The sequence below is a fragment of the Mauremys mutica genome, chromosome 2, assembly GCF_020497125.1.
Source record: "Mauremys mutica isolate MM-2020 ecotype Southern chromosome 2, ASM2049712v1, whole genome shotgun sequence".
Lineage (NCBI taxonomy): Eukaryota > Metazoa > Chordata > Testudines > Geoemydidae > Mauremys > Mauremys mutica.
In genome coordinates, this window is record NC_059073.1 from 20837114 (window position 1) to 20851954 (window position 14841).

A 14841-nucleotide genomic window follows, 5' to 3' on the forward strand; every position below is an offset into this window, starting at 1 on the left:
GGCATCCACCATTAGCATAAGCCAATATCACAGGACATTAAAGATAAAGTGGACAACATGCAAAATATGTAATCAGTTATATGTTTTTATTTGATCTTTTTCATTAACACATAGTATTAAAATGACAGAACTTAATGTTACTAAAATTTCATCTATAATGGGAAAACAATGTATCTTTTTTTCCTATCATATTAATATTGAAAGACTGTAAAAAGGGCCTTTTGTTTACCTCACTATTACTGAAAATATGCTCTGAAACTGAAAGATAGTTTTCCAAGATAGTTATCTATGTTTCCTTATCTAATTTTAAATACCAAGTAAAGAAAAATACTTGAAGTTGTCAGTTTGAAAATTGAAATCAGCTGATGCCAGTATCGAAAACAGCTACACAGGAGTAACAAAAAAAATTGAGGCAGCTATGTATTCCACAAGCCAGGCTGCTGGATGCTGTAACATAAAAACACATAATGTCAATCAGAATTTTGATCAGATTTTTGTGTTTTTTTGTATATAAACAGAGTTTATGTGAGGTAGAGGGATAGTTGCTTTCTTTGATTGTAAAGGCAACCGACTATTATGTGCCAAAAATAACAATAATTTCAAAGATTTGTTTGTAAATGTCATATCCCATAGTCTCTTTAGTGAAGACAGTTTGCAATTTATCATATAGGTTTCCTTATAGCAAATTAGCACCAATGTCAATATGTGGTATAGGCTTCAACATTTAAAATAGATTTAGCCTTTCACTGTGAGTACATGGTGCATTTCATGAGATGAAAAGTATAAACATGCTGTATTTAAAATGCATTTTTTTTACCTATCACACAAGGTTGAGTCAGCTGCTTGAACATGTTGGTACTAGGACACTGTTTCTGAAGGTGAAATTGCTCCTGAATTGAACAAAACATTTCAAGCTGAAGTACAAAGTAGATGATATTACATATCCTTATGTAAATAATAAATAAAAAGAACATTCAAGCTATGTGTGACCTATTTACAAAAAATATGTACTGAATCTTGGTACAGCTGATACCACACTTGCAAATAACAAGCGAAATTCATCCTTGCTTTAACTTTATTTATTTAACAGATTGTTCTTATCTTCAGGCTCAACATTCAACCAAAATTATAATAGTTGCAAATTTAGAGTTATTCCTGGATATTTCTAATGCACATAGATATACATGTGTATTTTCTCTTAAAGGTAGTGGAAGTTCTTTGCATGTTATTATGAGACTTAACCTATACATATATAACCATAATAACTTATGTATATAAAGTTTTTCTTCCTTTGAGATACCAAAGAATTCACTATGAAAATGCAACCACTTCTGGGATGAAATGGTATTGCTATTTTAAGCATAGAGCAACACTATACAATAGATTAGAACAAGAAGAGAAGAATAATATTGAATACTTTTGATTGAAACTGAAGAATACAAGTATGCACACTAGAAATTTGTTTTATAATCTGGACATCCCTTTCTCTAAAACCATCATATGCAGGCTGTGTCTAAATGTTGCAATTTCTTCCTGCATAACAACTCCAAGATCCAGCCTTTCCATCCCATCCACATAGCTAAAACACTTATCCAGGCCCTCCTCTTCTTGCACTTTGACTATTGAAACCTCCTCTCTGGCCTTCATACCCTACTTATATCCATTCAAAACACTGCTGTAAAGATCACCTTCCTGGCTCATTCAATCTCATCTCCCTCCTTGCATTCATCCTGTCTCCGTTTTTTTCCACTGCATCATGAACAAACGGTCTTTCACTTTAAGGCCCTTTCTAGTCTACTCTGGCACTGCCCATCATTTCTTACATGCTACAGAGATTTAAACTCCCGATGCACCAACAATACCCTCCTTGATTGCCCATTTGTCAACATTTTGGATAAACAGTCTTGTGCTTTTTCTGATACCAATTCTAATGTAGTGGCAAGAACTCCCTGTAAATATCTGTAACACACTCTATGTTTTCCTCCTTTCAGACTCTCTTAAAAACCAACCTATGTCATGCGGTTTCCAAAATGCTTCACATGGTGAGGCAAGTGGTATGCTGTGACTGCTGTTTATTACACTGGTCATAACTGCCTCACAGTAATCGTGTCTTCACACTGTCGGCTGTTTTTTGTCTTAAAATGGGGATCTTTGGGACAGGGACCATCTCTTTGTTATATTTTTTGTTCAGTGTCTAGCACAATGGGGCATTGGGCCTCAGGAACTATGGTGATACAAATTATTTATAATAATAGCATCAGTGATAAACACCTACCACTTACACAGGCATGTTGATTGCAAGACCAGACCAAAGATACTGTAGTTGGCTTACTTTTTTTTTCTGTCTTATTAAGAACAGCCTATTGAGAGAGTTCATTAATTAAACATGGACTCATAAAGCACCCAAGCAGTGGAATTACAGCATTTTGAAGCAAGAGCTCAAATATTTTTTTGATAAATGCTGATGCCTTCTATACCCACCTGGGACTTTCCACGAGGGCAGTTGTGACAAGCATCTCAACGCTGATATTCAGAATTGAAAGCCTTAGGCTGCAAAGAAAATGTCAAAAAAGGCCAGAAAGAGCAGACAGCTACGATCTATGTGCTACTTGTAATCCATCTGTGAGCAAGTCCCAGGGCTCTCTCAAAGGGACAGCAGCTGGTCACCTTCAAAGAGAACATGGTTGCAAAACAGATTTTTTTGTTTTATTACAATCCTGTTATTGTTAGTCCATTGGTGTGTGTGTGTGTGTGTTTTGTTTTTGAATGGTCTTGGCCTCATCCTGCAAAGTACTGAGCAGTACCTGTGAATTCAGTGGGAGTTGAGAGAGAACATTGTATCTTACTGGATAAGTCCCTTTTCTAGGGAAAATGTGAACCCTACTTTTCTTATGGCTCTTAATTCTCTGTCTCACGCTCTTTAAAATCTCCCGCCCCCTGAAACATATAACCAGAGCCTAATCATCCTGTCAGCTGCACGAATGCAACACTCAGCTGACTGGATGCTCTGGCCCAGGGACTCGGACTCCACCGCTTCAATGGTTGCAGGTATTCAGAAGCTTACATCATCACTTCAGTTTCCAGTGCTAGTCCTCTCCCAGCAAGTCTGTGCTATCCAGCTGCCTGACCCTGCCAGCTTTACTAGTGAAAAGTACATGAGGGTGAGTGCTCCTCCTTGATGTAGGGCTCAGTCTTACAGCCCTTACATCTGTGTAGGGGAAAGCCAGGCCATGTGAATAAATACACATGGAAGGCTGCTGCTAAGGCACCATGATCAAAGAAAGAAACTTCTCCGGGCAGGACTGTTTCAGCACTGCTCATATTTTTCTGGCAGAGAAAGGATGCAAACTGTACAGAGAACATGTAGGCACAAATCAGATACTTCTGGTTTTAAGATTTATCAATAAATTTCAGTATTATATTGCTTTTTATTTTTTTGAAAGGTAGGAACACTTTTAGGATTACATGTGAATCCACTTTAAAACCTAAGTGTGATTTACTGTAGTGTGGTTACTTATATGGAGTATTGTGTGAAGAAACTTTTGACATGGGCACATACAACTATACAATATTCATTTTAGAGAAGTTTTTAAGAATACATGCATTTACCTGGTTCTCAATGCTCAGCTCTTATTATGGCAGGTCATAGGAAGAGCGGGGCTCCACGCAGCATAATATACAAATCTGTTTGAAACAGCAGATGCGGTTGGTGATTATTTAGGCCTCTTGAGCCTAAGCTTTTTTTTAAAGGCATATACAGAAATAAAAATGAAAGAGAAATTTTAAAAAGCACTTATTCTTTTCATCAGGTTAATTCCTAAAGTTATGTGGAAAAACAATGCAGAAAATGTATTTTACCTTATTTAGAAATATTACTGTATTTAAAAATATCACCTCTGAAAGTTTATGGGTTATATAACTTTAGACTTGAAGTTGATAAGTGTATCCCAGGAATCCTTTGTATGGTTTTGGAAAATGTCAGGCTACTCCTGCTGCTGTTTTGATTTATCCAGGTGGGAATAATGGTGATCTATGCAATACAATAGTCTTTTCAGTATTAAAAATACAGCTATAGCTCTTTGAAAGTAACATAATTTTAAAGGATTCACATATGTAATTAATTTTATTTTAAAATGTATTGTTTATATTTTGTGATTGTGTAAACAGGAGCCCCATATATCTTACTATCAATGAAAAGTGGAGGCTGTTGGGGGAGAAAATCAATATAATCAACTTGCCTGGACTATTTAATCAGAAACATAATCCTATTGAGATATGAAATATCTTAATTTGCCCCCTCCTCTCCCCATCATAAAATGCTTGCAGCACAAAGATTTATGAGTGCTAGAAACAGCAAAAGCATTTTAATTTGATGGCTGTGATGGACATTTAAAAAAAAAAAACTACAGCCTTGCCCTTGAGATTTATCTTCAGCTGATTAGATAGGTTGGGATTCATCCAGGAACTAGACTAGCAATTCATTGATCTGTGCCTTGCTGGGTGACAATCATATGAACTGGTGCCAAGATGTTGCTGGAATTTAAACTTGTTCTTATGTTTGGTCAGAACATTAAGATGAGAGGACACTCCTTACGAAATCATCTTATGGGGCTCGTTAAGTAATACAGAATAATTGTTCAATTCGGTCAGGAGGGGACTAGACTATATGGACGGGTATAGCTAGCAGGGGTCAGGCTGGTAAAGGAAGACCATCTGTCGTGTCAGAGAAAAGGAGAAACCTGTGGGCCCTTTCCCTGAAATCTGTCCTACATCACTTATATTACAGGCGCTCCTTCCTGAGCTCTTGCCCGCTTCCTTATGTTTGTGCTTTGACTGCAAACAAGACGACAAATAATAGCATCCCCCCCCCCGTCCATCCGCTGCGCAGACAGTCACTCCGATGTCTGATTCCAGCAGCACAGGACAAAGCCGACTGCTGAGCCAGGAGAGCCGGCCCCGAGCCCTCCCCCTTGCACGGAGGGCAGCGCGCGTACAGGGGATGCCCAAGCCCAGCCCGGGCTAACAGCAGCAGCAGCGGGTGCCCGTGGAAGGAGCCGAGCCGAGCCGAGCCGGGGGGGGCTGGGCTCGGCTCCCCCTTCGCAGCCCTCAATCTGTCTGCCGCTCTTAATGTCCTAACCCAGACAGGCCGCCTGCGCGCGCGCGCGGCTCCAGCGCGGCCTCTCGTCTCGCGCCGGGCTGCTGCGGGTGGCGCGCGCACCCCCCCCCCCGTGGTCGCGCGCGCGTGTGTGTGTGTGTGTGTCGGCCGAGTTCGGCGCAGGCGCAGAGCACTTCCTTGTTTGCCCACGTAACGGCTGCGGGAGGGAGGGAAGGTGGCTGAGCCGAGTGTCACTCACGCAGTGGCTGTCAGAGGCGGCTGGAGCGCGAGTAACTCCCCGGAGCCGCCAACGCCGCCGCCCCTCCTCCTCCTCCCCCTGCGCTCCCCCCCCGCCGGCCGGGGGCGCAGCCGGAGCCCGCACAAGTTAGTGCTCAACTTCCCAGCCCCCTCCCCGGGACAGCGGCGAGCGAGGGGTCCCCGGGCGGGAGCCGCGGCGGCGCCTCCTCAGCCCCGAGCGCGGGCGGGAGAGCTGGCCGCAGCGGGCGGGGGCTGAGCCCGCCGGAGGGAGCCCCCCGTCCGCAGGGAGCTGGGGGCCGGGCACAGGAGTTCCTGCCTCTCGGGCTGTGCCGGTGGATGCTCCGTGTCTCTCTGTGTTACATTTAACCCGCTCTTGTCCCTCTCCTCCCCCCCCCCTCTTGTTTCTTCGTCCCCGCCGGGCAGGATCATGCCGGACCAGATCACCGTGCCCGAGTTCATCGCGGAGACCACGGAGGATTACAACTCTCCGACCACCTCCAGCTTCACCACCCGGCTGCAGAACTGCAGGAACACGGTCACGCTGCTGGAGGAGGTAAAGAGTCCCCGCCTGGCCCCGCAGAAACTAGTGGGACAGGGAGAGTGGCACCCGCAAGCCCCGGGGCTAGAGGTGGTGGCATGTATATACTCTCCTTTCAGTCATGCTTTTCATGGTGGTAGCCTGCGGTCAGCTTTCATCCTTCCCGTGCACACACAACGCACCTTTTAAACCTCTGAGGTCTGAAGCCTGTATGTGTCAAACGGTCAAGATTGCATGAACTTCTTCAACAACACACGCAGATTTTGCCTTTCTGTGGTGGCGATGATGGTGGCAGCAGAAGAACTGCCTGAGGTTGGAGGAATGGAGGCTGTGTTCTCTTGGGCAGCATAGTGGTAGATCCATTCTGCTTGGCAGGGACCAGCAAAGAATGTGATGGCTGGGGGAAAGCAGCAGAGGAAATTTGCTTCAGAAGTGAGGCAGCAGGGTGAAGGGATGGAGGCAGGGTGAGAAGATAAGTTGGGAAGAAACTGGGTCAAGGGAAAACAAAATGATGCAATAGAACTGTCAGTTTGGTTTCATCACATTCAACCTAGCAGCCTGAAGTTATACATATAGTATTGGTACTTAAACCTACTCCCCTATTTAAGCAACTGGGAGGGTACTCAGAGGGAACTGGACATATTGTGTAATTGCAGAGATGGCGTTGTTGCATCTTGTGATCTGCATCTGTCACTTGTGACATCGGGATTTTCAGTATGTTTTTATGATGAATGGGACAAGTGTAGGTGATATTTTTAGGGACAAAACTGATGAAAGAAAGACAATGTAAACCCTTCACTTCCCTATATTAGGACAAAGTTCATAGTATATTGCCATATAAATGAAGTGAAATGTTTATTACCTTAGTTTGAAAGTTCACAGCTCTCAGTTCCCTATAATGATTTTCTTAACATTTCAACTCACATTTGTCAATGTTTCAAGAGCTACATATAGACTAGAAGATAGATTGTGTCTATTTTCTCTATATTACAAAATTTTGCTGAGTGCTAATATGAGACAAAATGTCTTGTGAGGTATGCAAAGGAGTAGTATTAATCATGACATTCTTTTGGTAGTCTTGTGAATACAAAACATAATTCTATAAGATTACAATTAATTAATGTGCCCTATGTTCAAAATTATAGTGGAACTATTCTTTTTTACAATAACTTATTAGGTAATAGAATGGTAATAGAATTGCTGGATAAATACAATTGCATTACCATCCCATTTCTTTTTAAATCTGGCAGTGATCAGCCTTTATTTCTCACTTGAAGATTGAATCATTTCATAAGACATACCCACTTGTACAATTATCAGAAATCTAGTTTCTTCTGTTCTGCACTTGACAATATTGCACCCTTCTGTTTCCAACAGTTTGAAATAGGGACAGCTATTATTATATGTTTGGTAGTACAGATGATGGTTCTTGAAAGCTACATCTCCAAAGGCAGTGATAAAGTTAAAGTAAAATTTCATAGAGTTGCTTAAATCCAACAGTGGTATTCTTTTTCACTGACAACTTTTAGGGTAATTATAGGTGTACTTCAAATACAATAGGAGTACTTGTGGCATCTTAGGCCTGGTCTACACTAAGAACGGGGGTCGAACTAGGGTACGCAAATTCAGCTACGTGAATAGCGTAGCTGAATTCGAAGTACCCTAGTTCGAAGTACTCACCCGTCCAGACGCCGCGGAACCGAACTCCGCGGCTCCAAGGTCGACTCCGCCACCGCCGTTTGTAGTGGTGGAGTACCGGAGTCGAACGGAGCGCTTCCGGAGTTCGAACTATCGCGTCTATATTAGACGCGATAGTTCGAACTCCGAAAAGTCGAACTCTCCGCGTCGAACTGGCAGGTAAGTGTAGACTAGCCCTTAGAGACTAACACATTTATTTGAGCATAAGCTTTCGTGGGCTACAGCTTATGCTCAAATAAATTTGTTAGTCTCTAAGATGCCACAAGTACTCCTGTTCTTTTTGCGGATACAGACTAACACGGCTGCTACTCTGAAACCTGTTCAAATACAATATAACATTTATATAATTAGAAAAATATACAGACAGTATCAGTTGTGACTTTCCAATTAAAAACAAAATAGGTAGGAGACCCTATTCAGCAGTCAGAATAGATAAGTTTAATATGCCATATGTTGCACTATTTATGTAGTGATAGTACAAATCTTGGACCTTTGGAATATATAGTATCTGTTTTGGTGAAATACATTACTTTACACATTGACTTTTTTATAAGAGGATCAGTAATGAGCATTGTTTATATTTGCATTGATAGTTTGAGGATTTTTTGTGAAACTATATATATTCTGCATGCTTTATATAATAGATCAGCAATTTTAAGTTCAAATGGAGTTACTTTTGAAGTTCCACTAACATTTTAGGAAAGTCTTTATTGAGGGGGCAGAGGGAGGAGAAAGCAAACCAGTAAACTGTTCTGTTGGGTACTTAAAATATATTTAACTTGATTTTTAAGTCATAGACGTTGGGGTATGGGGGTGGCTTGCAAAGAAAGTGAAAAGCTTAAATGGGTGGATTGCCCATATAAAGACTTTGTAGGGAAACTCTGCATTCTCACTTTTTTGAAATGTGATTTTTTTTGTTTCAAAACTTGGTTTATCCACAGTAGGAGAATTAAACCTATAGACACAACCCACTCTGTGTAGTGCCCTCCCAAAATTAATTTAATGGCTACCTTCTTTCCGATCAACAATTGCATCAGCACTCTGTCTCATTAAGACAGTGACAAAACTGCTCTGATTTTATTTGTTCCACATTCACAGTCAGTGCCAATAAGACATCACTGAAATGTGAATTCCTCATTTTCATGTCATAACTGATGGCATGTATACTTAAGTGGGAGAAAGGGTAATGGAATTTGTTGGCTAACTTAACTAGGGTTTCTTCATGTATTTTTTTTCCCCCATGCAAGAAGTCAGAGTGTAGCTTATTCAGCTGCCTTAGTACACTGATACGTATTCATTTGTGACTCCTTTCATATCATGTATCAGAGGGGTAGCCGTGTTAGTCTGGATCTGTAAAAGCAGCAAAGAGGCCTGTGGCACCTTATAGACTAACAGACGTTTTGCAGCATGAGCTTTCGTGGGTGAATAACCACTTCGTTGGGTGCATGTCATCTGACATGCATCCGATGAAGTGGGTATTCACCCACGAAAGCTCATGCTCCAAAACGTCTGTTAGTCTATAAGGTGCCACAGGACTCTTTGCTGCTTTCATATCATGTTAATTGTATTCCAGAAGCTATCTTCATTGGATATTGTAGATTCGATAGGATGGCAATTAAGCCTAGTATCAGGTGAAAAATTAGAGAAGAAATTGTTATCAAAAGACACCAGTATATGCGTGTTATAATTTGGTAAATTTTTAGCAGAAGGTCCTAAGAAGAAAATGTGAGCATATTCTTCACAAGAGAACATCAGAAGACTAAGAACGACTCTGTGAAGTACTCTTGTGTATTTCAGTTTTCTCTGTAAATCATATTTAAGTTAAAACTAAATGTAATGTGAGATTCTGTCAGGGAGAAAGCAGCAATTACACACTGGTACAGAGCATGGAACCCTTGTAGTCAGTGAAGTTGAGCACATATTAGTTCAAATTCTTAAATTCACTTTGAGACTGCATTTTGCAATATTCTAGTAAATGAACTTACTGGCAGGAAAGTCTGTTTTAAGGTATAGTCTGTTTTAGGATAATATTATAGAATATTAATGGAAAGCAGATTTTAAATTTCACAAGTGTTTCCACAAAAAATCCTGATCTTGTGAGTTCTCATCTAGTCAGGGAACTAAAACAGACCATGTGAGCTCTTTTAAATCAAACTGCTTGAATCTTAAATACTTGTAAAAAAGTGTTTTATCAGGTAACACATGCAAAGAGAATTGCAGGACTCATTATATAAACTAGTGGTTTAATTTAAAGTATCTGATATTATCTAAAGTAATTATTTCATCAGTAAAAGGGGATTATGTGGTAATTCCTACTAAAGCTAAAATAATGGGTGTTACCGATATTTACATATGTTTGCATTGATAGAAGAATGAAGGATTTAAGAGCCAATGGGAGAAAATTAAATTTTATGGTGATAGTTTTTGTTCAACAAAGCTTGGAATGTTTTGGTATTTTCTTCCAAAGATTTTTCTTGACATAATGTTAAAGTCACAATGAGAGTATTGCACAGTAGTTATATATAATTAAAAAATATATAAAGTTGATGGGTCATTAGAACATTGGGTGTATGTAGTCATACCACAGGACAATATACAAGTTATTGAAGGCATAGGATAGGATTGTATATGGGCACTAGTTGTGAGTGTTGATCTGATCTGCTCAAGTGTAGCCTCTCAGTTTTGTTCTTGGAAAGCATGCTTTTAAATCAAATAGCCCCATGGACCAAATTACTGAAACAGTTAATCTTCTATCATTAAAAGTAATATGTGTGAATTCAGTATTTGTGCAAAGTGCCAGCTTATTTGAATCTTGGGGAATTAAAACAACTATTCACAGCACAAGTTGGGGGGGAGGGATAGCTCAGTGGTTTGAGCATTGGCCTGCTAAACCCAGGGTTGTGAGTTTAATCCTTGAAGGGGCCATTTAGGATCCGGGGGAAAAAGCAAAACTGTCAGGGACAGTACTTGGTCTTGCTAGTGAAGGCTAGGGGACTAGACTCAGTGGTCTTTCAAGGTCCCTTCCAGTTCTATGAGATAGGTATATCTCCATATATAAGTTCCAGATGTGCAGTAGCAATTCAAGGCTCTCTTCACTACCTTGCCAAAGTGCCTCAATCCTAAACTGGAGGAAGACTTCTACAGTGAAGGGGTAACTCAGTTATCATGACCACACAATCTTTAGTCTCTCTTTTAAGGCTGATAGCTGGTGCACTACATATGTTTTTAGTGGGGTTTGTCATATGCTCACTTGCATATTAAAACTAGACCAAGACTCCAAACTCACTCTACACGGGCTGCTAAACAGCCATGAGATGATTTTCCATCACTACTGACCTGGTCTGGATTTAAGCTTGTGACATAGCCTTCACCACTAACAATTGCTTCCAATGGCTACTTTACTGTACATTTCTGTAGCACTCTTACAGTTTGAGTTAAATACCACTTTTCACTGAATAGTAGTAAAGAGAAGTTAAAAACTGTGAGCACTTTCTCAGGCCTGAAGGATTTGTCAGTAGTAGTAATCTCATAAAGCTATATTTATAGGTAAATTTAGGACCTGCTTAGATGGGATGAAAGGTGATGTTGGGTAACTACAAAACATGAGTGCCAAAATAATTTTCTGTTTCCCATGTTTTGCTGTCTATTCTGGTCTCTGGTAGAATTTTGTTGTAATATACCATAAAAGCACTATGAACATTTCATATCTATAAATACAAATGTTAATAGTGCTTTTCCTCCTGTAGATACAATATAACTAATACACTCTCCATCAATAAAATAGTGAATAGATATTTAATCAAATAAGCTGGGACTAGTGTATTTCATGGTCCCAATTACAGCACAACTTAAGAGTGACAACTTAAAAGAAGCAAAGTTCTGAAAATTTCTCTGCTACAGTTAAATGTATTATCTAAGATGAGACTGGAAGGTGAATGTTTTTTAAACTTGTTTATCTTGTATTGCTGGTCACTTTCTGCTTTAGTTTAGAAAGACATAAAAAAATAGGATTGTAAAATGACAAAAACTGGCAGGATGACTCCAAAGCTCATGTAGTGCTAAAACTTTAAATTCATTATAGTATAGGTAATGTGACTCTGTATGTTAGACATTATAGCATACCTATAGTTAACATAAGATGACCATACTGGGTCAGACCAAAGATCCATCTAGCCCAGTATCCTGTCTGCCAACAGTGGCCAATGCCAGGCGCCACAGGGGGAATGAACAGTACAGGTAATCATAAAGTGATCCATCGCCCATTCCCAGCTTCTGGCAAACAGAGGCTAGGGATACCATCCCTGCCCATCCTGGCTAATAGCCATTGATGGACCTATCCTCCATGAATGTATCTAGTTCTTTTTTGAACCCTGTTATAGTCCTGGTCTTCACAACATCCTCTGGCAAGGAGTTCCACAGGTTGACTGTGTGTTGTGTGGAAAAAATACTTGCTTTTGTTTGTTTTAAACCTGCTGCCTATTAATTTCATTTGGTGACCCCTAGTTCTTGTGTTATGAGAAGGAGTAAATAACGCTTCCTTATTTACTTTCTCCACACCAGTCATTAATTTATAGACCTCTATCATATCGTCCCTTAGTCGTCTCTTTTCCAAGCTAAAAAGTCCCAGTCTTTTTAATCTTTCCTCATATGGAAGCTGCCTAATTTTGCCTAATACTTTCCATCATAAGACCCATGTTTGCAATTGCTTGTAAGGTTGCAAAATCAAGCACTCAGCATTAGGAAGTTCCAGAATTAAGATTGCTCCCTAGTACATATATTATTATAGTCTTAAATTAATATTAATAACTTCAATTAATATTATGATAGTCTTTAATGATCATGATCACATGTTTTCCACAGGACCCCTGCCTTAATATAACCGTAATGTTCTTTTAACGTAGTTTTTTATATGTAATTACTTATATTACAGTAACGCCTAGAGGTCCTAACCAAGTCAGTGCCCAACACGACAGAGTCTTGTAAAAACTGTAAGAAGTTGGTGCTTTGAAGACTTACAGTCTGAGGCCCTGATCATGAAAGCATTTATGAATAACTCTGCCCATGAGCAAAGTCATTGAGTTCAGTGAGACTACTCATATACATGTGTTTGAATATTCAGGGTTGAAATTTAAGATGTTTAAAGTAGGTATAACAAACCCGTGTGTGCATGAGTGGGTGGAGTAGGATTGGGACATGGGGAGGACGAAGTAGTAGTAATACAAAAATATTTTTTTGAAGAGTGACTGACTGTTTGTAAAAAGAATGAGGAGTACTTAGTCTCTAAGGTGCCACAACAAATTTATTTGAGCATAAGCTTTTGTGGGCTAAAACCCACTTCATCGGACGCATGCAGTGGAAAATACAGTAGGAATATATATATATATATATATATATATATATATATATATACACACACACACACACACACACACACAGAACATGAAAAAATGGGTATTGCCATACCAACTATAATGAGAGTAATCAATTAAGGCGGGCTATTATCAGCAGGAGAAAAAAAATGTAGTGATAATCAGAATGGCCCATTTCCAACAGTTGACAAGAAGGTGTAAGTAACAGTAGGGGAAAACATTAGCATGGAGAAATAGTTTTTACTTTGTGTAATGACCCATCCACTCCCAGTCTTTATTCAAGCCTAATTTAATGGTGTCCAGTTTGCAAATTAATTCCAATTCTGCAATTTCTCATTGGAGTCTGTTTCTGAAGTTTTTTTGTTGGAGTATTATGACTTTGAGGTCTGTAATTGAGTGATCAGGGAGGTTGAAGTGTTCTCCGACTGGTTTTTGAATGTTATATATCTTGACGTCTGATTTGTGTCTATTTATTCTTTTGTGTAGAGACTGTCTGGTTTGGCCAATGTACGTGGCAGAGGGGCATTGCTGGCACATGCTGGCATATATCACGTTGGTAGATGTGCAGGTGAACGAGCCTCTGATAGTATGACTGATGTGATTAGGCCTTATGATGGTGTCCCCTGAATAGATATGTGGACAGAGTTCGCAACAGGCTTTGTTGCAAGGATAGGTTCCTGGGTTAGTGTTTTGTTGTGTGGTTGCTGGTGAGTATTTGCTTCAGGTTGGGGGGCTGTCTGTAAGCGAGGACTGGCCTGTCTCCCAAGATCTGTGAGAATGAGGGATCGTCCTTCAGGATAGGTTGTAGATCCTTGATGATGCGCTAGAGAGGTTTTAGTTGGGGGCTGAAGGTGACTGCTAGTGTCATTCTGTTACATTCTGTGTTGGGCCTGTCATGTAGTACTTCTGGGTTCTCTTCGGGCTGTCAGTTTGTTTCTTCACTTCAGCAGGTGGGTAAGAATGCTTGATAGAGATCTTATAGGTGTTTGTCTCTGAGGGGTTGGAGCAAATGCGGTTGTATCGTAGAGCTTGGCTGTAGATAGTGGATCGTGTGGTGTGGTCTGGATGAAAGCTGGAGGCACGTAGGTAAGTATAGCAGTCAGTAGGTTTCTGGTATAGGGTGGTGTTTATGTGACCATTGCTTATTAGCACTGTAGTGTCCAGGAAGTGGATCTCTTGTGTGGACTAGTCCAGGCTGAGGTTGATGGTGGGGTGGAAATTGTTGAAATCATGGTGAACTTCCTCAAGGGTTTCTTTTCCAGGGGTCAGATAATGAAGATGTCATCATTGTAGCACAAGTAGAGTAGGGGCATTAGGGGATGAGAGCTGAGGAAGTGTTATTTTAAGTCAGCCATAAAAATGTTGGCATACTGTGGGGCCATGCGGGTACCCATAGCAGTGCCGCTGACTTGAATGTATATGTTGTCCCCAAATGTGGTTATCAGAGATATTGTTCCTGATAATGTCATGCCAAACCTGGTGGCTGAACTTTTTGACTTTGTCCTCACCCACAACTGTTTCACATTTGGGGATAATGTATACCTTCAAAAGATTATATTTAAAATGTTCCAGTCAAATATGGACTTTTGGGACAGTAAGCAACAAATGAATTTACTGGGGAACCCATAGGGGGAGCTTAATGCAAATTCCCCAACTCGAGTTATGCAAAAACCCAGCCTTTTGAAGGCAAGCCCGGAGGAGAGGGTCATTGTCTGCTGCTTATCAGGCCTGATCTGTATAAAGAAATGGCTGATCTGTTCTGGATCTAAGACAAATGAACCCGTAACCATGAAGAAAACCCTTCTGTGAGTTTAGAGGGAATAAAACCTACCAGAGCTCCAGGTTGATGTTGGAGGTGATCTCTGGTAAGCTTTTTAGCATGT

At 40.4% G+C, this 14841-nt stretch overlaps 1 protein-coding gene and 1 long non-coding RNA gene across 4 annotated transcripts in view; one reads left to right on the forward strand and one right to left on the reverse strand.

Moving 5' to 3' along the window:
- Positions 1–14841, forward strand: part of ASAP1 (ArfGAP with SH3 domain, ankyrin repeat and PH domain 1) — a 299002-nt gene that overhangs the window by 52009 nt on the left and 232152 nt on the right. For both annotated transcript variants that reach the window (XM_045005497.1, XM_045005498.1), the window contains exon 3: positions 5777–5906. In XM_045005497.1, the coding sequence (XP_044861432.1) occupies positions 5777–5906 (130 nt within the window). The remainder of the gene's footprint in view (positions 1–5776; positions 5907–14841) is intronic.
- LOC123363918 lies at positions 147–6311 on the reverse strand. 2 transcript variants are annotated; one of them, XR_006576943.1, is made up of 4 exons: positions 6074–6311; positions 3610–3684; positions 818–890; positions 147–447 (listed from the first exon to the last, which is right to left on the reverse strand). It is a non-coding gene; the product is annotated as an uncharacterized LOC123363918 (long non-coding RNA). The 2 variants fall into 2 exon arrangements; XR_006576944.1 differs by lacking the exons at positions 3610–3684; positions 6074–6311 and adding exons at positions 2276–2360; positions 2482–2632.